At 45.3% G+C, this 27,325-nt stretch overlaps 3 protein-coding genes across 6 annotated transcripts in view; 1 reads left to right on the top strand and 2 right to left on the bottom strand.

Annotated features, from left to right (window-relative positions):
- Positions 1–98: 98 nt before the first annotated feature.
- On the bottom strand, positions 99–2,764 carry SNRNP25 (small nuclear ribonucleoprotein U11/U12 subunit 25). Its single transcript, XM_014252577.2, has 6 exons — positions 2,639–2,764; positions 2,479–2,569; positions 2,298–2,403; positions 2,139–2,213; positions 1,108–1,169; positions 99–289 (listed from the first exon to the last, which is right to left on the bottom strand). The coding sequence occupies exons 1-5, from the start codon at positions 2,762–2,764 to the stop codon at positions 1,115–1,117; spliced, it is 453 nt and encodes a 150-aa protein (XP_014108052.2). The 3' UTR covers positions 99–289; positions 1,108–1,114.
- A 14-nt stretch (positions 2,765–2,778) lies between these two features.
- On the top strand, positions 2,779–3,368 carry POLR3K (RNA polymerase III subunit K). Its single transcript, XM_005522858.3, has 3 exons — positions 2,779–2,910; positions 3,023–3,110; positions 3,181–3,368. Exons 1-3 carry the CDS (start codon positions 2,800–2,802, stop codon positions 3,306–3,308), a joined length of 327 nt encoding a protein of 108 aa, XP_005522915.1. The 5' UTR covers positions 2,779–2,799; the 3' UTR covers positions 3,309–3,368.
- Positions 3,369–3,381: 13 nt separating this feature from the next.
- GTF3C1 (general transcription factor IIIC subunit 1) overlaps positions 3,382–27,325 on the bottom strand; it is a 38,216-nt gene continuing 14,272 nt past the window's right edge. Inside the window, exons 14-37 of one of the 4 annotated variants that reach the window (XM_014252568.2) lie at positions 27,076–27,257; positions 26,464–26,724; positions 26,086–26,231; positions 25,585–25,682; positions 23,973–24,069; positions 23,085–23,262; positions 22,552–22,687; positions 21,399–21,534; positions 19,559–19,640; positions 18,738–18,923; positions 18,104–18,261; positions 17,848–17,990; positions 17,581–17,662; positions 16,324–16,436; positions 15,321–15,383; positions 14,688–14,781; positions 13,591–13,763; positions 12,768–13,052; positions 10,552–10,805; positions 8,910–9,196; positions 7,739–8,402; positions 6,227–6,266; positions 5,372–5,564; positions 3,382–4,113 (exon numbers count right to left, since the gene is read on the bottom strand). In XM_014252568.2, the coding sequence (XP_014108043.2) occupies positions 3,892–4,113; positions 5,372–5,564; positions 6,227–6,266; positions 7,739–8,402; positions 8,910–9,196; positions 10,552–10,805; positions 12,768–13,052; positions 13,591–13,763; positions 14,688–14,781; positions 15,321–15,383; positions 16,324–16,436; positions 17,581–17,662; positions 17,848–17,990; positions 18,104–18,261; positions 18,738–18,923; positions 19,559–19,640; positions 21,399–21,534; positions 22,552–22,687; positions 23,085–23,262; positions 23,973–24,069; positions 25,585–25,682; positions 26,086–26,231; positions 26,464–26,724; positions 27,076–27,257 (4,273 nt within the window). In that variant the 3' untranslated portion in view covers positions 3,382–3,891. Of the gene's footprint in view, positions 4,114–5,371; positions 5,565–6,226; positions 6,267–7,738; positions 8,403–8,909; positions 9,197–10,551; positions 10,806–12,767; positions 13,053–13,590; positions 13,764–14,687; positions 14,782–15,320; positions 15,384–16,323; positions 16,437–17,580; positions 17,663–17,847; positions 17,991–18,103; positions 18,262–18,737; positions 18,924–19,558; positions 19,641–21,398; positions 21,538–22,551; positions 22,688–23,084; positions 23,263–23,972; positions 24,070–25,584; positions 25,683–26,085; positions 26,232–26,463; positions 26,725–27,075; positions 27,258–27,325 lie in introns of all 4 variants that reach the window. The other 3 variants (XM_014252567.2, XM_088063976.1, XM_014252570.2) reach the window with 3 other exon arrangements.

A 27,325-nucleotide genomic window follows, 5' to 3' on the forward strand; every position in this document is an offset into this window, starting at 1 on the left:
ATTTAATCTCATTTCTGCTATTTCCTGTACCCTGTGGAGCACCCAAACCAGCCAGATACAGATCTGGAGCTGGAAATAAGGGCCTGAGGAGCCCCAGAAAACCAGAGGGCCTCTTTAATCCTTGGAATCCACATACAGCTCAGAGGCAAACACCACAAACAGCAACTGTAAAAACACAAGAATGTCCAGTCAGTGGAGTTTGCTCCTCTTTGAAGTGTGACAGCCTTCTCCTCCAGGAAGGTGCTGAATCCACAGTCTGGTCTTGGTAGGGCTGGATTATCTGCTCTCTCTGTTTAAGAAAGAAAATACTTGTCAGTGACAATAATTACTGCTTGCTGGGCTCTTCTCACCACACTGCTGTGATGGTCCAGGAGGGATCAGCCAGTGCCAGAGGTGACTGCTGGTCACAGGCACCCTGGAACAGGTGGCTGTTGTTAGGGCACACATTTTATTATACTGGATCTTGAAAATATGGCAGTGTTAAAAGAGGAATAAAAGGTAACTGTGGTCTAAAAGGAACAGTTTTTTAACCCAGCTACCTGGAGCAGCAAAACAACACCAGGCTTTGGACAAGCTGCTCTTACTCCTGTTCTTCAGGCACTGTGACTGTTTTTAAAAGCATATTTTAAAACTTACTAAGCCTGAGAGTGTTGGCCCCATCGTGTATTTGTGTGCACAACTCTCTCAAAATAGCAGGATTAATACCAGAATTATGTCTGCATGAGTTAGAAACACAGCCACACTCCTGACAATGATTTCCAGACATTCAGAAAGCCTAAAAGAAAGCAAGGTCCTGGAAGGAATCACAGCACCAAAGGAACACTGTGTTTAATGAGTTTAAAGACAATGTAGAAGCAGATTGAGAATCTAAACCTAGTCAGTTATTCCTGCTGCTGCTCCCACTGTCTGTTCCCTGGAGTAGCTGAGTTACCATTCCCTGCCCCGAGAGGAGCACAAACATTACCAGGATCTGGAACCAGGTGCCAGCCCTGTGCAGATGTTCAGAAATACTCTGCCAGCCAGCACAGAGCAGCAGCATCAGCTCTGAGCCTCAACACCATGGCCTGGGGAAGATGGGGGAATGCCTAATGGGCATTCAGGACTTACCCCAAGGTTACTTGTGGAGCTTCTTTATGAAGCTGACCTCATCCCGGTTCCTGATGCCGTACCTGAACAGAGAGGTTGTTGACTTCCAGCTTCCCAGGAAAAACAAGCTGTGAAAGCTATAGGGATAGCTTCATCTTTCCCAGGGACAGATGGACTCCTGCACTGCCATGCTGTGCTCTACTAGAGGACACATTGAAATTCTCGGCAGTGGGATGTGCTGCCAGCACTGAAGGATCTGCTCATCTGCCTTTAACTGCAACAACCCCTTAACTGCAACATCTGTCACTCAGGCTCACTCTTCCAAGGACAGCTTTGATTAGGGCTGTCTTGCTGTATTTTTAGTACTTCTGACCACCTTTTCTCACTGGTCTGCAACAGGCTGGCAGACCCAGCACTGCTGGGAAGTGCCTCTTGCCTCCTCACCTCAAGAATGGGCAGAGAAACACAGGAATCACCTGTCAGTGTTGTTACCATACTGAGATGTGGCTGAGCACCTCCAAAAATCAACACCCATCCTTGGGTTTCTTCATAGAATCCTGGAATGTTATGGGGTTGGAGTGGACCTTACAGACCATCCAGTCCCAACACCCCTGCCATGGACACGCCACCCCTCACTGGACCAGGTTCATCAAAGCCTTATCTAGCCTGGCTTTGACCACTGCCAGGGCTGGGGCATCCATAACTTCCCTGGGCAGTTCCTGTTTCCTGTTCCTTCTTATCCTACATCTGTGCCGAGCTGAGTAACAGTAACCATTCTGCAGGAGTTTGGGAGAGATGGCCAAGGGTTCTGTGGGCTGGTCTGAACCGGCTGAACCCAGCACAGGACAGCGGTGGCTGAAGAACCCCCTAAGGCCATCCTGACCTGCAGAGAGCCTCAGTCTGCCTGTCCCACTTCTGTGGGCAGTGCTGTCCCACCTCCCAGCCACTTTCCAGCACAGGACCCCCTGACCCAGGGCACGGCCTCGCACCTCAGCCCAGCCCGTGGGGATGCTGCGTGGGCTCCTCTCAGCCCCCAGCGCTCAGTTACTCACTCTCTCAGCTTCTTCCTGTCATCCGCCAGCTTCTCTCCATTGTACGTTAGGTGGTACGTCCTCCAGATGTACTTCCTGGGGGAAAAGCACTCAGGGGGAGCCTCGGGAGGGGGTCTGGGGTGGGACGCGCTCCCGAGCCGCCCGCCCGGCCCCTCTCACCAGCTCAGGTGCTGGACACCGCCCTGCCGGGCCTGCCTCAGCTGAATGTGCCTCCGCAGCGCCTTCTTCAGCTCCAGCACCGAGGCGTTCTGCACCACCACCACGGCTGCGGGGCGGGGAGAGCCGGATCAGGCCCGCCCGCCGCGCCCCGGGCCCCCGCCCGCCCCGGCCCCGCACGCACGCACGGTCTCGCCGTCCGCCTTGCACACCCGCACCGTCATGGCCTGCCCGTACTCCAGGGCCACCTGCGAGCCGATCTCCTCCGCCGTCACCTACGGGCGAGTGAGACGGCCGTGAGCCCTGCCCCGCCGGCCCGGCCCGGCCCCGCGCCCCGGGCGCACCTGCGGGGGGAGGTCGCAGAGCAGCGGGTCCTGCAGCAGCCGCGCCAGCGCCGCCTGGAACAGCTCCAGCACCTCGGCGTGCGCCAGCTCCTCGGGCGGCTCCTCCGCCGGCTGCTCGGCCGCCATCGCCGGAAGGGGCGGGCGGCGCGGCGGAACCGGCGATGCTGCTCTTCTGCCCGGCCTGCGGGAACGTGCTGGTGGCCGAGGAGGGGCCGCGCTGCCACCGCTTCGCCTGCACCACCTGTCCCTACGTGCGCAACGTCACGCGGAAGGTACCGGGGGGCGCGGGGGGCGCGGGGGCGGCTCGAGGCGGGGGCCCGGGGCCCGGTGAGTGCTGCCCGGGGCCCCCGTGCCCGCTGAGGGCTCCCGGTGCCGCTCCCGCAGGTGACGAGCAGGAAGTACCCGCGGCTGAAGGAGGTGGACGATGTGCTGGGCGGCGCCGCGGCCTGGGAGAACGTGGACTCCACGGCAGGTAGGGCCGGGCCGCGGGGCCGCGGGGGCTCGCTCTGCCCCGCCGGCCCCTCACGGCGTTGTCCCCGCAGAGCCGTGCCCCAAGTGCGAGCACCCCCGCGCCTACTTCATGCAGATCCAGACGCGCTCGGCCGACGAGCCTATGACCACCTTCTACAAGTGCTGCAACCCGCAGTGCGGGCACCGCTGGCGGGACTGAGGGGCCGCGGGGAGCGGGGCCGCGGCTCCTGCAATAAACGAGGCTCTGCCGGCAAACAAGCGGATGCTGAGTGGTTCCTTTGGGCCTGGCAGGGACGGGGAACGGGCTCCAGCCCGGAGCTGCGGCCCCGGGGAGGGCAGGGGTGATAAAGCCGTGCTGGAAACAGACGGGCCTGGCGGTGACCGAGCTGAAGCACGGTGAGGAAAGCCCAGCCCTGGGGCAGCTGCTGTGCCACGGCACAGAAGGCAAAGCAGAGGTGAAGCGTTGACGTTGTGGCCTTAAACAGAGCCAAAAATGAGAAAAAGAGGCCTTCGCTGTGACCTGTGAAAAACCTGTCACTTAAGGCACAAACTGCAAACTATACACTGCAACCAATAACTGATAAAAGGAGATGTACTGCAAGTAGGATCACGTATTACTTGTGTTTTAACACCAAGCTTTATTCTCGGTTTAAATACGTTCAGAAGTAAAAAGGATAAATAATTTAATAAAAACATAACGGAGCACAAATTGTAACATTTAATCTGCATGAGCACTCTCTCCCACAGGCTAAGCCAATTTCAAATGATCAGCTTTACCCTTTCTATACAGGGATAATCTGCACCCATTTATTCCAGTTCATGTCACAGGGGAAGACTCTCCCCAGCCTGAGAGTACAATCTATTGTAGGCTCGTAGTAGATGGTTGGGCTTTCACTCAGTTTGGGATTCTGTAGTTGTTCTTCCACAGTTGGCTGAGAAAAGAGTGACACGGGGGATGGCTTTTTCATGTAGAATCGTCTGATGCAACCGAGAGTTTCCAGACCCTGCAAAAACATTGACGTATATCAATTTGGGCAGTTGCAAAAAAAAATAAATAAATATACATATAAAAAAGCTGTGACTGTTGCTCTATCTACAGTGTTCTCAGAAATTTATACGAAAAGTAGCTTCACTTGAGCCCCTGAGGAGCCCATGGTTACACACAAAGCTAAAAAGGATAAACAGCTTAACAAAAACATGCAAGCTCCGGCTATAGGTGGATGTATTTAGCTACTTTCAAGCACAGTGATTGATACATGGTTACCGACACAGAGGGTGCTCAGCAAAAGATGTCAACATTTAGGACCAGTTAAAAAAATCTAAGGCTGCTCTGGATGTCAATCCCAGACTTCTGTGCCAGTCTATATTAATGGTTAATAGGTGTATGACAAACTGTCCGTGGTTTCAAAACCAGTTCTTAGTGAATTCATTGGCACAGAATTTAGATCGAAGTTCTCCACTCTGTAAAATGTAGAGGTAATTAACTGCTTGATTTTGTGGGTTTGAATTCACATTTCCCAGGAATCCATACTGGAACACCCAGAACAGGATACCCACGAGTGGCAACACTCCCAGCTGGCACTGTCACCACGGGGTACAAGCCCTGGGGAAGAAATGGCACATGGACACTGGAAAATGGATTTCCAGTTAGCAGGGAAGTCATGCCTTTGGGAAGGCTCTGCTTAAGATTCTGAATATTTACAGGAAAAAAAGAAAGAAATTGAAGTTCCATGTCCAAAGTAGCAGTGGTGGCAATTGAATGTCAAAATGTGGGAACAAAATTATAAGAAACTCAAAATTTTATTGCCATCTTTTGTTTGACAATTAAGGACGTGTAGGCAGGTCAGAAGGTCAGATTTACACATTATCTAGCACAGACATGTTTCAGTTTGATTCTCATGGAAGATTACCCATCTAGAAAGTATATAAGAAAAAAGAAATTAAAAATAGTTGGATTATCTGTGGTGATTGGGAGAAGGTTCCTTCCAACCCAAACTATTCCATGATCCTGTGATACCACTGCATTAAACACTCAACCTAGAGTTTCATGTTGACAAGCCCCCTACCTAGACTTTCACCTCCCTGTACATACATTTCAGAAGCAATCTCAAACTGTAAAATCAGTGCCAACACTGTAAATCAGCCTTCCCTCCTCCCTCACTGCGAGCAGTGCCTCGCTCTGCCTTTGGATAATTGACACCCAAGGGAGCAGCAGGTTGGTTTCCCCATTTCCCTGGGCCTGCAGCGCTGTCCCTGCTGTACCTGCAGGATCTCCAGCACGGCCACGGGCTGCAGGACGCCGCTGTAGTGCTGCAGCAGCCCGGCCTGCGTCACGCCCGGCTTGGTCATCACGTGGTAGAGCACGGCCTCCATCATCCCCTTGCACACCGGCTTGTTCAGCTTCCCATCCACGGTCCTCCACGGCCTCCCGATGAAGCAAACGTCCTCACAGGCCCTGCCAAAGACACTTCAAACTCAGCTGGCAGCAATTCTTTGGGACAGGTTCCTCATCATTACAATTGCTGCCTAACACAGGTTCTCCCCACATCCATTTTAATCCTGTGGCTGCTCTGAGTGAGGGTTGGTGCTGCTTTACCAAATCTGCATTTTTCACTAGGGGTTCACCCCTTTTAGCACCAGCAGCTGCCTTGGGTCTCGATGAGCAGGGAAGCTTTGCTCTAATATCCTCCATAAGTTATCCAAGACATGCACCATGCAGCAGCAGTGCTCTGATGGGAAGAAAATTCCTAATTTTTAGCATTTTGCTGTCCAAAAGACATTCCCTGTGTGGAAATTCACATTTCTCATACTGCAGTTTCTCCAGGCCTTTCCTGGGCACTGGAAGCTGGCACTGGGCTTACTTGAGCAGTAAAATCAGTTTTGGTCCTCTGATATTTGGAGTTTGTTGGTTTTTGGGTAAAAATATCTATCAGAGACATTTATTTCAGCATGCACAGGAGCACAATGAACATTAACAGGAACAATGGAGTGAGGTTTCTCCATCATCAATGCTCACTGCTCATCAGAGCACAAAACTGAGGTTTCCAAACCACTGCTTCCAGTACTCTTTAGGCAGTGCCAAGTGTTTGGTATTCTGCAGACATCTCTCTTACTCACCGGTCCCTGGCTGCCTGGGAGACATCTGTCATGGAGCTTCCTGGAAAGAAAAGGACATAAATTTTCTAATTAACTCAAACTCCTTATCTAATGGAAGGAGAGTTAAAGGTGGCCAAGCTGTGAAGTGCAAGAGCTTGCTAAGGAAACCACTGCAGCAAACTACTCCACGTGCTGCTCTCAGTTTTGGGGAGCTCTGAGCTGCCCCTCTGCCCTGCCTGCAGCACACTCTTCCCACACCTCCTCCCACAACCACATCTCTTCACTCAACCCAGCTTTTTGTGGCTCCTTTCCCCAGTCCCAGCAGGTTTTACTCCTAGAAGTCCGGATGAACCATGGTGATTGTATGGGCTGAAAGAACTGAGCTTCACAGAGAGCTGTGCAGGGTCTCAGCCTGGAGCTCTCCCAGGGGTCTGGCTAACCTAAAGCTCCTGGAAATCAGAGGGAAGCTGGGCAGAACTCCAAGGAGCTGGACATGTGAATGCAAACTCAGGATTCCAGCAGGGCTCAGTTTCAAAGCAAAGGCTGTCTCTGCAACTCTCATTACATTATGTCATGGGTTTTAATTAGACAATTACTTAAAGAGGTATTCCTACCACACCCAGAGGGTAACAGCTTTGGCTTAAGCACATGTAAACATTCACTGGCTAGTGGGAACTCTGTGTTTGATAACAGAACTCCTGTTTTTTCCCTCTTATGCTGCAAACAAGTCAAGCATGTTAAATCCAGGAGAGTACTTCAGTAGTTTAATTTAAGAACTGCTGAGGTCTCTGCTGTTTAGACAACCTCGAGTGCATTTCCTGCAGGAAGGCTCCAGTTAAACAATCCCAAACTGTGGGATGTTAGGGATCACTCTCTGGACCTGGGTACTGGCAGGGCTTGGCAAGGTACCACAGGAGCAGTGAGCTTGTGGTTCAGTCTGAGATGAGAGCTCATAAAAACCAAACCAAAATGAAATCCCCCACAAACTACTAAATGTAAAGTCTGGCAAGAACTACTAGCAATTAGAAAACTGGCAGCAAAAAGGGAAGGAAAATGAAGTCCAATTGGGTTACAAATGAGGCTGTTAATCTCACTGGCATGTGCTGCTTCCTGGTGAGTGGTTTAATGAGTTTAGGACTTTTAGCCATGGACATTCCAGCTAAATGCACACCAGCAGTGCTGTGTTTTCTAGGCTTAGAGATGCCTGACCTTTGGACTAAAGCCAGAGATGAGAAACTTCAGATCCAAATTATTCTGGAAAAGGTTAAGACATGGAAACAAGTTTCTAAGGAAAACATACTTCTGGACTAGGCATTCCAGCAAAAGGCATAGGAAGGATTATGTGATGTATTTGAAAACTCTGAGACCTTCCAGATGAATTAGTGTTATGCCAATTTATCTGTGAGAAAAGACAATCTCTCTGGTACAGCTGAATAAAGAATCTAGGATTTGCTTACAAAGTGGAGCTACTGGTTTGGGATCAACTGCTGATGAGCTGGTTTGTATTTCAGGGATGCAGAGGACTCTCCATACCTTTAGAGACTCCTGGGTTCTCCTGGAAGTAGGAAAGATCATCATCCTGCTCACTGGCTGATTGCTCAGGGATAGGGATCTGCTTGCTGTGCTCAGTGCTGAGCTTATCGTTCTCTACTTCCAGCTCTTTGTCCTCAGAATGAGATTTATCTTGTTCCTTGTAAGTGTCCACATCCACAGGCTCTGCAGCAGGCTCTGGGAGTTCAGCTGGGGGTTCTTCCTGCCCTCCCAGGGAGCCTCCTCCTGGAGCTTCTTCACCCCCAGTAACAGCTTCTGTCCTTGGGACAGGCTCAGAAACAGCTGCATCCAAGTTCCTGCCATCTGCACTGGCCAGAGCAGGCTGTGCACCCTGGCAGAGGTGACCATCACCCTGGGGGACATCAGTCTTACATCTCTTCCTCGGGGGCTCCTCATCACTGGCACACTGTGTGTCTTTTCCCAGCTGCTCCTCCTCTCCCAGACATTCCTGTCCTTTCCCTGGCTCCGAGGGCAGGTGTTCCTGTGGCACATCTGGGAGAGCAGTGTCTGCCCCTGGCTGCTCAGCATCCTCTGCTTTGCTCTTCAGGCACACCGAGCGTAGCAGCCAGGGCTTGGCAAACACGATTGCCACCAGTCTGACAGTGTGGCCTCCGACTTCTAAAACCTGCTGCATTTCAATGAGGTCCTGCAAAAAACAAAAAACCCCACAACAAATTGTCTCAGGAGCTTTCACTGACAAATGTCACTTTAACCCAGTGTCATGGAGTTGTCATGATTTACATGGGAGGAGTGAGAGTTTAGTAGAATATTCAGTTTTGTTCCCAGCTGCACTGAAGTTGAAAAGATGTTTTACCCCTTAAAGCTTCCTGAAATTACAGCATGAGGTGTTTTTCTTCAGCCTAAAGTAAGCTAAAAATATAACTGGGAACAAGTACTTTGCTTCCAAAGGTTGATGTTAGCACCTCTAGGTTTCTGAAACAGTCCATTTCTGTCTTTGATTAAGTGCTGCTTTAATTTTTTGCCTTCCTAACTTTGAGGCAAGATTGCTTTCAGGTGTGGTGTGTGATCTCCTGCCTAACATAAATAACTCTGTTCAATTTATAGCTGCTTCTGACAGCCTGGAAGATTGTCCTGTTCAAGGGGAATACTAAGCATGCAAACATTAATGTATGGAAAGCAGCTGTAAACCCACCTGAACGTACTGCTCCAAGCTCCTGCTGCGTTCAGCTTCCACCTGTTCATAGCTGCAGAAACATTTGCTCAGCTCAGCTTTGCAAATCCCAAAGTGGGAAGTGGCCTCTATGGCCTTCCTGATCTCCAGAGCAGCTGCCATGTCCCCAGGGTTGTACCCATAACGCTCTGCACACACATGGAGAAACTTCTCCACCTCATAGTTTTCTTCCTGGATTTTTATCAGCCTGGTGAAAGTTTCAGGGAGGCAGGAGATGCCCACAGCCATGTGATCCAGCAGGGAGGGCACTGCAAAGCAAATAAACCATGGGAGTTTAAGCTGTAAAGCAGCAGTTACTGTGCAACACACTGCAGGAAGACAGGTTAGAGGTGTTCTAGAGCAATTAGAAACAGAGCTCAGCTTTCCCTCTTCATTGCTGCAGTTTCCTTTTCTCTTTCTGCTTTGTCTATCTGTCTGAAAAGACCTGTAAAGAGAAGCAAACTGGTTTACAAGGGCTCACCCTCCCAGCAAAGTGAATTATGGCTGGAAGGCAGTGAGCACCTAGTGGTGTTCTCTCTAACACTGGGTCAGCTCAGCTCTGAGTTAATGAGGGAATTCTCTCCTTTTTTCTTGAAGAAGGTCAAGTGAAAATTCTAGGGCAAGGAAATGCTGTAGAGGACACTTTTAATCAAAAAGTCCACAGCAGAAAGCTGTTGACCAGATACAGTTTTGAACTACCACTTGACAATGCTTTAGACAATGAGTTCAACAAAGCATCTCTGTGTTCAGTGGCAGGTGCAGCACTGCCCCAACGTGACCCCCCTGTACAGAGTATCCACAACTGAAGCCATGTAACCCCTATCCCAGTCCTGCCTGATGAGGGTGCAGCTCTGGCACTGCTCTTCTGCTCCCTTCCCTTTTCCCTGCAGGCCTCTGGAACTTTCAGGGCAGCTGCCAAGGAAAAATGGGCTCAGCTGTAATGAGCAGTCAGCTCAGCACAGCTGGAGGGCAGGAGAGGCAGCAGAGACAGGAGAAAGAATTTCTGTTTTACCTCTGTCACAACAGCAGTGGAAATGGACAAGGGCAGCACCAGGCCATTTCAGCTGAAGAGCTCAAGGCTCTTGGATGCAAATGGATACATTTGCATTACAGCTGAAAACAAGAGCTCTTTAAGAAGGGGCTCTGCTGGTGAACTGCACACAGTCAAGCTCTATCATAAAAATGTTTAAATTACTGAGGTTAAGAGGACAGATATTGGACACCACTATTTTAGCACCTGCATGCATGAGACAAGTTAAATGAGAATTTCCATTCAAGGAGCTCTGAAAGATTTTCTTTTCTCTTTACAGAAGAGAAAGCCTGTGTGACATCATATGGTATTTTAAGTTGTTGAAGGGACTCAAAAATCTCCTGGAGAGGGGTAACAGGGCAGAGGACAGATTGCAGTAACAGTTTAACACAACATGAAACAGAGACCAGGCCTTGTTACCAACAAAAGCCTAAGTCTGCCATCTGTTTTAAATCAAGAGAGAAAGCCTCACCAACTTGATGTGTAATGGAAACAGAATGTTCCTGTTAGGGGGCTTTGTTTAAATCAATTCCTCAGCAGGTGAGTTCACCATCTCTCCTGCTCCAAGCCACTTCTAGGTCAAACAGAACTAACCTGGAGAGCTGAGCCTTCCTGGGATGGGGGTACATCTGAGCCTGACCTTCACCTGGCAGGAGTTGACCACGATGTTGTCACTGGGGCTCAGGTTGCGTGTGCTGACAATGCCAGGGGAGTAGTAACCTCTCATCAGTAAATAATTGGTGTGAGAGGCTTGGCGAGGTTTCACTTCGATTCTGCGTTTGCCTCCAGAGCTGTCGTCCAAGTCATCATCGTCATCATCGTCATCCTCAAGTCCTTCTTTTCCCAAGCTACAGCAAACAAAGGAGGTTGGATTTGTTGGTTTTTTTCCCAAAAGAAGAAAGTGATTCATGACACTGAGCAGAGCAAGGACACGGCGCTCCTGCACTCTGGGCTTCAGTCCTGGAGAGCTGGGGTGGTGTCCACACCAGGCTGATTTACAGCATTGAGAACAAGAACTACAGAAAAGGAAACACACTAAAGCTCCCTGGGAAAGGAAACTCTCACTTTTTTTGCAAATGTGTTGAACTGAACCCAAAATATCTCAGCTTCCAGTGCTGAAGCTCTTTGGTTCAGCAGATGCTTCATCTTGAGGGAACATCTGTGAGACATGAGAGCACAAGGGATGCTGCAGGATGGGGCAGACTGTTTACTTTTCAGGTGAAAAGGAGGAGAGACAGTTACAGATTTCAGTTACTTTAAAAAACAATAATTAAAAAACCACCAAAAACCAAACTGCAGACATCCTCCAAGTCAAGGAAAGAACAGAAGTAGCAGCCAGGATGGATTCCCAGACACAAACTTCGTCACACCAACGCTATTCCAGGACATGGTAGGAGTCACTATGTATAAAGCTGAAGGCTCTGAACAACCTGATCTAACTCTGAAGTCGCCTCTGTTTTAAGCAGGTTATGTTAGGGACAATGAAAGGTTACTTCCAATCATTTCTAAAATGAGATAGACCTTAAGTACCTTATTTTAAAACACACTTAAAATTGAAACGGAACACATTATTTAGAATAAATAGTGAGTGCACAACTCAAGATGCCCCTACTCAGCAATGGGACCAGTCCAGGGCTCAGTGGATTTTTGTTAATGACCTGGCTGATAAAACAGCTCATTCAGCTTGTACAGGATCACCCAGCTGAGGACACTGCAAGTATATGAGAAGCTGGGATTTGTATTCACAGTATCTCCAGCACACTGGAGAATCAGCCTGGAAAAGAGCAGGGAGTAATTCCCTATGACAAATACATGTTATTTATGTTACAGTACTCTGCATCTGTCCCTCCACACAGAGAGGGAACAATTAACCAGATAAAGGAAAAGCAGCTTGTTAGGTGAGTCACAGGAATTATAAGCTGCGCATGGATCGCTGCACTGGGGAGTTTTGGCTGCTATTTTTTTGGCAAGGCCATGGCCCTTCAGAATCCTGGGATGCATTAGCAGGTGTTTCACCTATATAACAAGATGGAATTGGCACAGAGCTGCCAGCAAGAGCATGGCATTTGTTTTTTGACATCACAATTCAGTGCAGAAGAAAATAATGAGAAAGACAGAGAACTGGGTAACGTGAATAAAGTGAAGGAACCGAAGCTGCTCATTTTAAAGAACAGCACACTATGGGAGAGGGACCACAATAACAATCCTCAAGTAGGTACTAAACTGCTCTAAAGAGAAAGAGAACGAAGTGTTTTCCATGTGTATTCACAATAGGAAGCAGCAGGTCAAATTACTAAGAGATTGTAGTTGCACTTTTAAGAAAGCACATAATGACTGTAAGGAAAAGGGCTCCCAGGCTCCCACTGCCTGGGGACAGTTTCAGTTCATGCCATTGCTGCAGGCTTGCAGGAAAATGAAATCCAAGAGGAGACGGTGCACAGAAGCACTGCTGTGGTGAGAGGTTCCACTGATAAAGCTGAAACCTTGTTACCAACCCTCTCAGTCTGTGTGACATGCCAAGGCACAACGCTGATGAAAATGCTCCTGTAGCAGCCAGTGCTCTTCTTTCCATGTCAGCTCTGATGGCACTGAAGTGCCAAGCAATTGAAATGTCACATGTGAAGGCAAACGCAGCCCAGGGTTATAATGACAGCCACTAACCTAAGTGCCATTAAGTCTCCTCAGAAATAAAAATCTAAACAATAGCACAGTAAAAACGCCACAGTGCAGTGCAACAAATTCTAATTCCTGTCCAGTTTCATCTAAGTTATCCCCAAACTGTATTATCTAATGCAAATAACGGCATTTACCTTTTTATCACTTCATTTTCCACCATAGAGCTGTCCACCACAATGATCTGCTCTGGGATTCTCACATTCACAGCCACCAGTCCCAGGGAGAACAGGGAAAGCATGGCCACACACTGGCCACCAGGGCCATCCATTGGAAATGCCACCATGTCTTCTGATGATGCATTTTCTTCATCTTTAAATGTGAAGTTGTGTGGCTGGTCTGATTTTTCAGCATCCTTGAGCTTCTCCAGGAACTGGAAGGACTCTGTACAAATGGTACTGGGGAAGCGCCACGTAAAAACCCTGCACAAAACCGCAAAGAAGCACAAATCCTTTAAAATCTGCTCTGAGTTTTACAATTATGGAGTGCAAAAGAGCCAAACAATTGAAGTTTCATGCTAGAGCTGGTGACCAAGCACCTTACACACCTGCTTTCACTCTTCTACTTTTTCACTAGTTCTTTCACTATTTCCAGAACATTAGGTGCTCATGTACTGTGTAAAGGTCAGGTAGCATACAGCAAATAAAAAGCAAAGATATCATCTGCTGCTTCACAGGAATGCTAAAGAAATCTTCCCACCACATTACAACTGTGGTGCTGCATCTCCTCCCCTCTCCATGTGTCTCTGAAGTCCTGCCCAGCTCTTGGCCCTATTCCCTCAGTGCCCTGATTGCTCCCCACCTAAGGACTGACTGATGTCAGCTCCACCTTCACCTTCCTCTGCAGCCTCAGCTGAAGGTTCCTCACTCCAGACACTTCTCGTGTGTTGTCACCTCCATGCCACGCTGGGGTAGACGTTTTCCTTTGCTCCAAGCCCAGCAGTGTCCCCCTGCCACCCACCTGTAGTAGCTCTGGGACAGCTGGTAGGACATGGGCGCGAAGGGCAGGGCACGGCTCTTCTTGGGCCCCAGCGTGTGGTTGACCCTGCGCCGGTTCACCAGGCTCCTGCTCTGGCACTCCAGGAAAGCCTTCACCAGGATGTCATCCCGGTACTCCCGGTACAGCCGGAACGTCTGCAAGACACCCCCAGTGACAGCTCTGCATCACCCAGCTCACAGCCACTCAATGGGTGGGAAGCAACAAGCCAGAAGGAAAATTATCCTTATAAGTTCACTTCACTCCTCTGCTCCATTTATGGCCTTTCAGACTTGCCATGGTAAATGCCAATTAAATTAATTAAATACTGCACAACACTTGATACTCGAAATGGGATTGGGCTCCCACTGGAATTATAGATATGAAAAATGCTCCTTTGCCACACATTTTGGTAAATTCTTCCCCTCATTTCAGCAGAAACACTTGGTTCTGTGGGCTTGGCTATCCAGGTTCCACTCTTGTTTATGAGATGTTAAACTCCCTTTGAACTTTGACCTTACTTAAGCACTTGACTGACTGATGATCTCTTTTTGTAGTCCCCAAGGCTCCCCTGGAGAGGCCCCCCCAACACCAGTGTCAACTGGGTATTAGGATTGTTTTTGTGATATCTCCTCCGGAACATTCCAGCTGCTCAGGTGGGCACTAAAGCATGGTACAGCTTGACCTACTGGAAGTGATGTGGAGCTTATTTCATGTGGTTTTAGGGGATTGTTTCAACCTCACATCTTGCACTCTCATCCTCAGAGAGAAAACAAACTGAAAATCTTCCTACAATATATAATTTCCTAAAAGCAGAATACTCCTCACATAATGGATACAAATCCAAGTTTCTGGGTTTCTTTTCTCCCATTTGAAAAAGGAATGTGCCAATGGAGGGAGGAGAAACTTTAGGGTTCCATGACCACATGTGGATGTGGCACTTGGGGACATGGTTTAGTGGTGGCCTTGGCAGTGCTGGGCTGATGGTTGGACTTGATGATCTTAAAGGTTTTTTCCAACCTAAACAATTCCAGGATTCTATGAGCAGTGAAGTTTGGTCCAGACACTCGCCTGAAACATACCTGAAATGACTGGCAAGATTCCATCTGGTGATCTGAGAGTGCCAGTGTGCTCTGAATCAGATTCTGCAGCACTAGAAAATGAATATCATAAATACTGAAAGAAAAAAGAAAGAAGAGAAAAACATTTATTCCTGGTGATTTTTGAACATGAGGTACTTATTAAACCAGCACAAAAATATACAAATTCCATCACCTGCTTCTGAAATAGAAGCATAGAGGCACGAGATCCTACAGCTCATTCACGTAAAGGAATCTGTTTAAAAGATTCTGTTAAAATCTGTTAAAAGGTTTCCCTCACCTTCCACCCTGAATTTTTGGATCAGTCCAGATAATCTGACACAAAGCTTCCCTGATAACATCTCCTCCTCTTAAGATACAACACCCACACAGAAAATGTACACTGTTGTCCCAGTGATAAAATAATTTTGAGGTCATCTCTGTTATCATTTTATCTACCAAATCTCTGTCAGAGGCCCCTGCAGTCTGCTCAAAGTATTTTTCTGTTAATAAATTTATACACTGCAACAAACAGATGAAAACACTGAATTAGGACACTCTTTATATGACTCCCACAGATGGGAAGGGCTGATGTGGCCTGGTTCTAATGAGGAAAGTGGTGCTACTGCTACTCACCTGCTCAGATTATCCTCTTTTGTGCTTTGATTTGTGTCTTCTCCAATTGCCAGCACTCGAAATCTAGTTTAGGGAAGGGAAAGGAGAACATTAGAACCAGATTTTCTATGATTTCCTGTTATTTTGCATCAGCCATGAAGCCCAGAGGCTGATGAGCACAACTGCTAATGAGGCAAGTGCCGGGCCAGCCCAGGGGACAGTCTGCTCCAGCAGCCCTCAGCACAAGGGTCAGACAGGAAAAGAACTGTCCAGATCCATCTCCACTCAAATATCTGTTGACAAGGAGATAAAACAATGGACAGGAGATGGTTTCAGCACTGAAAGGATTTGTCATTTTATGGAGGTTTTGGACTTCCAGTTACTGCCAGCAGCACTTCTACTGTAATGCACAGCTCTTCCTAAAATAAGAAAAACTACAAAGGTGCTAAATTTATTATCATAAAATGGTCTGAGACACAATTCTTCCACGCTGCTCTTCAAGTGTTAAGCATCATGAAGAAGCTTAACAACCTGGAGCTGGAGAATTCTGTACAAGGCTGAGTGCTCTTACTTATCAATGCTTTTAGCAGCACTGACATGATTCAGCTAAGCAACCAGCTACAATTTGTGATACAAAATGGGGCTAGTTAGTCTGGAAAATGTTAGATTTCTATTGCAATGAGAAGTTACGTCTGAGTAGTAACATCTCTAACACTAAGGCTGAGGACTTGACAATTTTGGAAAATCTGCTGTAGTGAATTTCTGGTTTAAAAGTCTTATTTAGCAATAAGAATGGTTTGAAATCAGCAAAATTGTGCAAATAACTGAAAATCACTTATATGTATTTAGGAAGAGTGGATATGAAAGAAACACTGCTGGTTGTATTTAGTAAAATTTCATTTCTTACTAAGGGTACAAGTACAGAGGGTCTAAATCATGCCCAGAGAAAACCCTGCTCTGAATTGCTGTCCCCTCTCACTGCCTCAGCCCATGTGCAGAGCCAAGAGCAGCATGATTAAAATACCTGGAAAAGAGCTCCTCCAGAGTGTCAGGAATCTCCAGTTTGGGATTCCTCAGGGTTGAGCTGAATTTCTCTTTCAGTCTTCCCACAAACTCTTTAAACTCCTTTGCACAAACCTTTGAAAAGAGGAGACAGAAATGTCATTAACCTCAATTTCTTAGAGTGGGAAAAACCCCTCTACTTTTAAAGTGTGCATGAAATCCTTGTAGCAATAGCTGAATTCTGAAGTCAGAAGCAGTAAAACAGGCAAGGCAAAGCAGGGAAAAGCTTGTGCAGTTTGTGTTTGCTGATTCACTGAACAGTTGCAGGTTCCATCTGTAATCAGCTCACAGCCACAAGCCAAGCACCATCAACATATGTTCTAAGACAATTTCCTGAATTAACAGCAAGATCTCTTGCTAGAGCTATGTTTAAGCTTCTGCTCAAGCCCTACAGGCTCTTCCATGTTCTCCATGAAGTTTGTTTGCACAATCATGGCTTGGAGAACACCTGTTATATCAGAGGAATGTTCTCTGGAAATAAATTTTTACTTCCTTCCAAAGCCAGACTCTGGGGATGGGGACACATTTATTTCAGTGATGTCTCATCAATGAACAACTGCTCTTCCTTTAAGCAACATGAATCTAACAACAGAACCGATGGGCTTTTCTGACAATGGTAGAAATTGTCATTCCTGGATAAAAATGATCTTGCTGTGACACTGTCCCAGTTCTGAGAAAATTCTGAAATTCAAAATGGAATTGTTTGCACTGAAAGAGTAAACAACTTTTCAATTTGAAATTATGGTTCATTTAAATGGAGAAAAAAAGAAATAAAATCTTTTGGTTGCTCAAATCAAGTATTATAAAATTTGTTTGTGTTCCTGCACTCATCCACAGAAGCTAAGGTGACATTTTAACACATAACTGGAATAAAAAATTAGAAATTACAGAGCAAAACCATTTTCTTGCTCAGATAACAATGTAGCTGAAAGGATAAAAAAAGTATCAGCAGACAGAGATGTTAGTCATGGGTGTTTATAAACAAGCACATTGAAAACACAATGGTTGTTGCACAGGGGGCTGTTTATGTGCCTTTGGAAAGCTGCCCTGTGTCCACTTTACTCCCAAACCAGCAATGATGCTGCATTTTTACTGTGATGCTATTTTAAAAATAGCTAAAGGTTCAAGGGAGAGAAAAGAGATGAAATCACAGCGCAAGTACTCGGTAATCCGAACAGCATAAAGTACTCTATGAATTTTTGGAATACTTCCCTCCTACCTGTGGATCTTCATAGTTATTTTCTCTATTCATGAAATCGTCAATGAGGTCTTTATCTTGGTAAACCTCAGCAAGGCAAACTCTGCAAGGGATACAATTGAAGGTGTGGCTCAGAGCTGAAATTTTCCCAGTTCAAAACAGATCTGACAGCAGCAGGTTGGAAACAAGACGGTATTTTTAAGTGACAGGAAACAAAAGAAATATGTAGGAGGACCGTGTCCCTTCAGGATGATTTAGCTTCTATCTAGAACACAGAAAACTTCTTACTTGTAATTGAGGTAGGTCTGTGGGTTTCTGACAATGTAGCGGGCTCTCCGCCCCACGGAATGGGAGGTTTTATCCAGGGACTCCTCGAAGCTGGAGTGCATGAGGTCCCTCACCACCTGCCAGGGCACAAACGGCCCTTTCACCTGCGGGAGGAACAGAAGTGTCTGCGGTTCAAACTTGCTTTGTGCACACACACGCTGAGAGCAGGATGAAGCCCTGGCTGGTGAAATGCGTGTGCTCTGGGGGTGCTCAGCACCTTGGCATTGAGCACGTGGCTGGCAATCCTGCAGAGCATGAGCAGGCTGTCCTCCTGCACCGTCCAGGTCACGCGCAGCCGCGTCATCCTCAGCAGGGCGCTCTGGTCAGCCTTGTCATGGTAGCGCAGCCGTTTGCGATTGTCTGCAGAATCCTCTTCTGACAAAGCCAGGGAAACAAAAAAAGACATTTATCTCAGCACTTCATATTCTGATGAACTCAGAGGCTAAGCACCCAAGAATGAGAGATGAGCAGGGAAGGAAGTTGCAGTCTAAAAGTGAAATGCAGCAGTAGCTCTCCCAAACATGAGAAAACAAACTTTAATTGGCAAACTGACAACCTAGAGCATCATTCCATGAGGAATCTTTAAGCCAGCAATCAAGAGCTGATCATGGATTGCAGGGAGCTGCACTGGCACAGACTCCATGAGGATTCCTCCAGCCTGTGCAGCTGTGGCTCACACACAGCTCATGGGCACAATGTGCTGCTGCTTCTCCCCAGGACAGCTGAGCGTCCTCACTGACAGAGGCAACCCACAGCTATGGTCAAACTGCCCTGTCCCACACCCTCTTTTCCAAAGCAGCTTCCTGCAGGTGCAAGCAGAGTAAAGAATGCTGCTTTTTCCTGTCTCTTACCTTTCCTTTTCTTCTTTGTCTTCTTTCCAACATCTTTCTTAAGCCTCTTCCTCTTTTGGCTTTTTCCACCTCTCACTCGTTTAGTTCGATCTTGGGTTGGTTCTTTAGTTATTTCAATACATTCCTCTTTCTGGATAAGTGATTCTGATCCTACCTTTGCTTCTCCCAAAATATTAATTTTGTTACCTAAAATGACAAATATTTATAGCAGTGGACCTTTATAGCAATAACATTCTACAATGTTAAGGTATAAAGGTCAAATGACAAAGTTCAGTAAATTAAAAGACAAATGTCCTCTCAGAATTGCTCTTTGTTAGTCTTGTCATTTCATGCCCCTTCTCAGCAGTTCACAGAATAAAATCCTACATTAATGAGGAATCATCAAGTAATTAAGTCTAGTTTACAGTGCACAAACACAAGGGAACAGAGCTGAGGTTTTACATTCAACCTGAAGCATTTTCTCCTCCTTAGCTCAAACATTAGGCTGGATAACAGTGCTAAAAAACATTGGTCCCTCTGGACATTCTGCAAACTGCACATCAGAAATTACAAAGCTAGAAATTATTGTTCTATAAGAAGTTATTTACACATCTACTTTACAGCCCCAGAAGTATCCTAGATCATTGTAAGGAGACAGGACCAACCCATGTCATCAATAGGAGATAAAAAATTATTGTTCCATATAGCCAGTAATAGGGAATAAAATCATTTATCTGTTTTACTGTCCCAGAAGCATCTCAGGTTACTGGAAGAACAACCCACACCCTTCATGCTGGGTCTGACAAAGGCAGGAGGGGCTGTGGCACAATCTCAGGCCTTACCTCCAGTACTGAGTGATAGGGGATGTTTGGTGAGGAAGGTTTGGAGCCTCGCTGTCAGTCCATTTTCAGGAACTGTATTTTCCTAAGACAACACAGCTTTAAAAAAGGTGATGTGCAAAAGGGGTGCACTGGTTTTAACAACAATCTACTTTTATAATCTGAGTAGTGTCAGAAGTAAGTTTGCAGTTTAAAGGAAAAGATCCCTGGCTACAACAAAGAACTAATTTGTGTTATTACTACCACACATTAGAATGGCTTCAGAGCTTTTCTTAAATCACACTGAAATGACCACTAGACTGTGAAGGTTAGAAATCTCCTCAAGTTTAAAAGCAGTAATTACTAGAAAAGAAATGCTGCATTCTTTCATTGCTACAGAGGCCAAGCAGAGTTTTCTGTAAAACAGTATTTTTCCAAAGCATTTTACATTCCAAAGGAACTTCTGAAAAGCATAAAACCAAAATGCAAACACAAACACTGAGTAAATGCCGCCTACAGTACATTCTGCCCATCCTAAATCTGAACCTGAACCAACTGCAATGCACTGGGAATTTTACCATTCTCTGCTAAACCCATTTCTCTTGTGTGGAGTTCACTGGGAGCAGAAGTTGGTCACAAGATGTGGAGAGGAAAGCAGAGACCAAAGAGCTGCTGGAGGTTGTGTCACTGCTCAACAATGAGGTGACTGAACAGCAGACAGAATCAAGAGTGAAATGATCCTGCCTGAGGGAAATAAATTAGCAACTCTAATATTATATCCACTGATAGGCTCTGACTTGTGCACTACTTAGGGGAGAGTAATTACAGGCAGTTCTGTGAAAGTCCCTGCTCAATGCCTGGTAATGGTGAAAAAGCAAAGGAAATGTATGAATTTCTTAGGGAGTAAAGCAGCACTGAGCAGCTGTAAAAGTCTGTGACTGCCAACAACCTTCAAGAGCTCTCAGATTGTATTTCCACCTTAAAAAAGACAAGTAGAACTATCCCAGGTTAAAATAAAGGCAGTAAGAATGATTAAAGACAGGACAGTTCCATGCTGGGAATAGTAGATGTCAGTCTTAAAAAAAGGAGATGAATATGAGATACAGGAGAGATGGTTACAAAAATCCAGTGAAACAGTAAGAATAATGAAGAATGTGTTTTTCACAGCTTCCCTTAACTCTACAATTACTGGGAAGCTTAAGGCATCAAAAAGAAGTGGTGGCACATAGGAGGAATTTGAAACACTTTGCCAAAGGAGGCTAGGGATAGTAAAGACTTACATATGCACAAAAACCAGACAAATTAATGCTGAAAGAAAAAAGCTATTACTGCTTTGAAACATCAGCCCCAGATTTAGAATGGCCTTGAGCCAAAATTGCAGACAGCTAGGAAAGCATTCTGAGGAATTATCCCTTGCTCTTACAAGCTTCCATCAGAGACAGGACATTAGCCACAATTCTGATTTGCAATGTGTTGGGCTCCCTATTTTTTTATTTTTATTTATTTTTTTCCTTGTCCATTTCCTTGTTTTGAATGTTTTGGTTTTGTCTGACAACTTCTACATTCCAGAAAGGCAAGAGGAACCATTGAGTAGTGTAGACTGCTTGTTCATTGAAGTATTTCTCCTTTGGTTGAATGTCATAACAAATTCATTGTCAAATTCAGTTCTCAAATCAAATTTATGTCCAATTCTTTCATTCATTTCATCACCAAGATTTGAGAACATCTGGCACTCATTTTGTTCCAGTGCTGCAAACCCTTACTGAGAGCATGCAAACAGTAAGAATTTGGTGTCACTACCTCAACCTTAAGAACATTAACACTTGGAGAAGTCACTACAGTGTATAAATTTTAAAATACCCACCTTCCTGGTCTTGTTGATGATGTAGCTTGTCCAGATCCAATTGCGTTTCAGATGCCCATAGAAGCTGGAATCCAGACCTGCAGCTCCCAGCCCATCTCCAGGGATGGATCCATCATCAACCACCTCTCTGCTACCTCTACTAGCAAGAGATAAAAACCCCTCAGGAATTACTTTGTACAGATTCCTTCTCAGTGCTCTTAACTGGTGTGTGTGTGCAATGTGGCAGAAATCCCCCACTGCCTTCCCAGTTTAGGGGGTAATATTACACCATCAGTTACATCCCCAAACTATTTCTTTCTTAAAGATGTCGCAGTCATCCCCAGCCTAACTGCAAATAAACACCAGATATCCCATTTAAAAGATTTACCGACACACAAAGAGACCATATGCAGAAGTTCAAGCAAGGATCAGTGGAACTGGATCCCTCAACTCCATTATTTTTTTGAGCTAACTTGATATATCTACCTGCAACATGGAACTAACTGAAAATACTTTTAAACAGACTGTTTATTGAAACAAAATAGAATATTGACAGAGCTAAACCACAGTGAACAACACAATATAAAAAATGTAGCTGGGTTCTGCATAGCTGTCACAGGTTGTGAGCATGCAACCCTCCCAGGTATTCTGGGTGTGATTAGGCAGAAGATTAAATGCTCCAGAGATCACCTTCAGATCACAGTGCACATTAGAAATTAATCTGCAACCAATTACAGCCAAGTTAGCAGCACAAAGGGACAGGATTCAGAATGTGGCACTGGGGAGCTGCTGAAGCTACCTGAGATACCATGATATAAAGCACAGGAACAGAGAACCTTGAAATTTGTTATTCCTGGCATTCACGGTCTCTGGGAAGCATTCCCTCCCTCCCAGCTCTGGTCTCCTCAGGACTCCTGCAACACGGATTTGTACTGCTCTGGAAGGAAATCCCATCTGTTTATCCCTCCCTCCAGCACAACAACCTGCTTGGCAGCCAAGCTCTTGAGAACATGCAACAGAACTACATCTCCTTTGACTCAGTTCACTGCTGAACTCCACAGAACACCCAGCTGAGATGCTCGAGTCTCAAGGGCTTTTGCTCTTGAGTAACATCCTCAACACCTGCACAGTCCTTGCCCTGCTCAAACAGCTTGCAGGGGCCGAGGTGACCTACGTGGTGTATTCCATCATGGCACACTTTCGCTCCAGGTTGTGTTTGTTCACTGCTGACTCCTGCTCCTTTTCCACATCCAGGGCAGTCTCCTCCCCTGCAAGGTTGCTCCTCTTTGTCCGAGGACAGCGGACAACTCCTGGACAGACAAAGGGGTTTCACTCTCAGCATGGCAACTCAGAATTTTACTTATTTTCAATCCACCCTGCTTTGGCAAACTACTGCTCCCACATAGTACTGCCATTTTTACCCCTTCCCAATACAACATGCCTGCCTCTCACAGAGAAGAGCTACGGTCAACTTTGACACTTCCAACAGGGCAGCAATGCTTTGCCATGAACACAAGTGGATCATAACTTCATAAAATTATACAGACACAGCTCCCAACTTTTTTTTTTTTTGTTCGCACAGGACAACATTCCAAAACAGCAGAAGTGAAAAAATAGAGCCTGGCTCAAGTTTTAGGAGGGGAAGAGGAACTGTGGTGTGCCCAGAAAGAACAGTGAAGGTGCTCAGGAAGTCAAATTGTGCCATACCCAGGGGTGTGTTCAGGCAGACACACTGCAGATCAAACCAGAAGTTCTCCACGTCCTGCAGGGTGTTGAGGACGTACCAGCGCCGCTCAAAGGGGCGGCTGCTCTGTGCCAGGTTGTAGTGCAGGTCACAGATGGTGGTGTCCACAATCACAGCATTTCTCTTCATGTACACAAACACCTGCCAGACACAGCACAGCTCGGGCTGTAAACATCACTGAAACTGCCTAATTAATAGAACACACAGTCAGGTCAGGACTGGACAGTTTCTGTCTTTGCTGTTTTTAGCCACTGCTCTGACAGCAGCCACACCCATTCCCACACTACTGCACTGTATTCCCAAATTCCCTTGACAGCAATCCAGAAATTTCCTTTCTAGATTTAGAACAGTTTCTTTTCACCCTTGTACACAGGATAGTCCAAGTTTCCAGAGAGTGGCTATTTCCTGCAAGCCCTCACTCGGGATTTGCATGGATGTGTTTGGGAGCCTAATCTTAACAAGTCTGGTCTGCTTTCTCCTTTGCAGGTGCTCTCTAGCTAAAAAGATGCATATAAATCTCATTATTTTACTCTGATCAGTGCCTTTATTCTGTGTCAGACATCCAAGCTTAACATCTTGATGGAAAATAATGTGTCATACTCATTTTTCATTAAGCCTTGCTAGTCTGGGACCTCCTGGGTCATTATTGTATGCAGTGTTCAGCATTATACTTTTGAGTAGTTCTCTTCCAGAGAAAGAGGTGAAAAATTATCTGCACAACTTACAGTGAGACTTGGATCTGGAGGTTTGCACATACATCTGAAACATCAGTAGTTCATTTAAGGTAATTATGAACCCCAGATCTTGAAAAATTTATGAAGAGTTACTGTCTTTTAATTTTTTTTAATTACCTGGTCTTTGTCTTGAAACTTCTCTGTTGGGCCAAACTGCAGCAGCCCCATGTAACATAATCTCTGAAGGTTTTCTATCACTGAAAAGATGTACCTCCTGTAGCAATGGCAGGAGTGTTACAATTAGCACTCATGAAAAAAGAAAAATTATACCAGAAAATCCAGCATTTTCATACAACAACCTGAGCTTTCAGCAAACCACAGTTACAGAATTTCTGAAGTGGTATTTTAGCTTGAATTATCAGCCTATGAAAAACATGTAACACCCCAAGGGTCCAAATTCCCTTTCCTAAAATCACAAACCAAATATTTTAGCCAAATACTAATCAAAATTTTGCGAGCAAAAAAGAAAATTAGCCAGAAATAACACATGTAAAAATGAATTAAATATGGTCAACAGCAGATCTGCAGACAATTTCATGTTATGTAAAGAGGACAGGAGTAAGAAAGCATGGCTGCTAAATACAAGCCTTTGCATGTGTATGTATGAAGAACTGGGCAATGATTCTTGGCGTTCAGGTTGTTTGAAATTACCACTCCAAGAAACTGCTTTCAGTTGCTCAAAGCTTTGGCAGAGCAAAAAGTGCAGCATTTTCCATCCTGCATACGTACATCTATGGCAAAATTCTGGCATTTGAAGGAACCTCCTGCAAGATTTACTTCCTGAGACAGTTTGTAAAAAGTAGCTTTGGCCACATTTAACTTCACTAAGATAGAATTAAATGCAGTTAAATGGGAGTTGGATTTTGGCAGGAGTTTTCTCTGGGGGTCAGAAAGATCAAGCCTAGAAATTTGGCTCAGTTAGAAGTTTTAGTGAACAGAGGCTGAAGAGACAGCTTGGTTATGTGACATCTTGTTTTGCATCAACCCATCAGATGGAGCCTGCAGATTTCAGAAAATGCCAATTTTCAATTTTTCTAATTTCTAACATTTAGCAGTAGGTTTGGAATTGCAAACCTCGGCTCCCCATAAGCCTTGGCTGCTGATGCTGCCCAGCCTCGTTCCCTCACCAAAGACACATTTTCAGGTTTGGAAAATGTCATATAAACCTCCAACCATTCATAAATTGTTGGCAGTGACTTTCTGGGGAAAACTAACAAGGTGCTCTTGATTCCAAACATTCAAATCACTTTCCTTTCTTCAGTTCAATCTCAAGTTTTACATGTCCTGGAAGAGAAATGGCAAACCATGGCAGACATGCCACGCAGAGTATGAGGAGAAACTGAATGTGTGAGAGGCAGGAGCTGGGAAATGTGGCACCTCTGGAAAGATTTATGAAGGACAGCAACACTTACACCCTATTAAATTCTGAATTTAGTAGCAGTCAGGAGTGTGTTTTATCCAGAAGCAACATCCAGCTGATGAGTTATGAAGGACAGAACCTCCCAGCTCTCAAGCACTGCGTGACAGCATACATGAATATTGTTTATTAGTTTCTTATTACCTTCTATTTGGGAGAGAAAAATACAGTTTGGCACACTATCCTTTAAGGATTGATGATCCTTGTCTTAAGTGCCACAGTTCTCTTTGACACAAACAGGAAATAACTGAGAAAACAATCAGCCACTGCTGGTTCCTCTCTAGAGTCACTTATTTTGACTCAGCTGCTTACCTTTTGTAGAGGAGCTGCTGTCGGACTGGCCTTGGAAGAAATCTGATCAGAGTGTGCTTTTTTAGTGGATCATTTAAAAAATCTTCCAGACCTTCCACCTAGAATTATTTTAGAAGTTTATCAAAATGCAAAATATAACTATCCCCTCAAGTATAAAGCTTTGCTACCAGAATTGCCTACTAAAATATTTTCTAACCAAAACTTACTGCTTTTGTAAAATGCTTTAACATTATTCCTGTTAATCAATGAGGCAGAGGACTCAGTGAGATTATAAAAAGCTCTTGGCAAAATAGTAGCTTAAGAATTTGCAGTATTACAAGGCTATACATTTTTTTTTTTCCAGTGAGCCTGTGAAAGCAACTACTTTTTCTGTAAAAGACTAAAGTGTCTCCTCTCCTCTCCAGGGTCTAGTTTTGCTAAAACAGATTAAGGGGATATTTGTTCCAGCCTATAGGTAGAGCTGACATCATCAGATTTTGAAGGAAAACAAAAGAGCAGTACCTTGTAGCTGACTTGTACAATTTGAACAAAGACTGAGAGAGGCAAGCAGAGGAGAATGTCACTGACAAGAGCCCATCCAAACCCAAACTCCCTGTGCATGGGTAGGGGGGGGATGTAGCGCATCCACGACGAGTCATCCACGTACACTGCAAACAAGAACACTGCCTCAGACACAACTAACCCAACACTTACACCACGAGTTTCACTGTCAGTGCTCAAGCACAACACAACTGGCAGCTCACAGCCTGAAAATCTAAAATTACCTGAAAATTCTTTAAACCCTTTATTTTCAAACCTTTCTGAAGTAGACTTTTATCTGTTTTTCACTGTTGAACTGTGGTAAGGTCTGTAGTAAAGTCAGGATGTGCCACTTCTTACCTGTTTGATTAGACAGATCTACTTCAGTCTCCTGTGTCTCAGGATTCACCACAGCTGACACAATTTCTAAGGTCCCATCTGGTTGTGCTTCAATTATAGCTGCATTCTCATCCAGCCCTTGTGTTTTCTCACCATCACTACCTCCTTTTTGCCGTGTTTCATTTAAAGGGTGTCCATAAATTAAGTACCAGAGGAACATGTGGACCATTCTTAAACGGGGCATTTTGGGAAGAAAGCCGAGAGACCGTCCAAGTCCTGGAACTGGGAGGGAAGAATAAAGACAAAACAGAAATAAAAAGAGGATTAGAGCAGAAGAAATATCTCTCCATGCAAAACTAATGTGAAGAAAACTGGAAGGAAGGAAGAGCAGCTGAAAGTAAATATAAGTTACAAATAGTAAAGAAATAGTAAATACAAATGCTCCAGTTCACAATTGTAAAAAAACATAAGTAGCTAAGAAAACATTGGATTGTGAGACTGGTTTAATATAAATCAAATTTTATTTCTATAGGAGAAGAAAAAACCCCTTCGTATCTTAGGAAATATCTGAAAAATATTATTAATAATAACTGGGAAGGTGAAGGATGACAGAAACCCCAAAGTTGGCTGTACCTGTAACAGGGTGATAGTTCTTTAACTGTGTTATGCCCATTTTTTCATCAGTTTTTCCTGCCCGACTATTATCAGCTTTACATGAGCTCTCTTGCATTTTTCCTGAATCAGGAATTGCCTCTTGCCCCTGGTTTTCTTCTTCACCATAGTCCTGGGATGTTGGTGTCTGGGGGACTTTAATCCTGCAGTAAAACCACACAGCACTTAGGTACAAAATAAGCAGAGTTCAATTCCTGTTCTTCCCTGACTT

The sequence above is a fragment of the Pseudopodoces humilis genome, chromosome 18, assembly GCF_049639895.1.
Source record: "Pseudopodoces humilis isolate 2021_Gansu_Grassland_sample_001 chromosome 18, ASM4963989v1, whole genome shotgun sequence".
In the NCBI taxonomy this organism is placed as follows: domain Eukaryota; kingdom Metazoa; phylum Chordata; class Aves; order Passeriformes; family Paridae; genus Pseudopodoces; species Pseudopodoces humilis.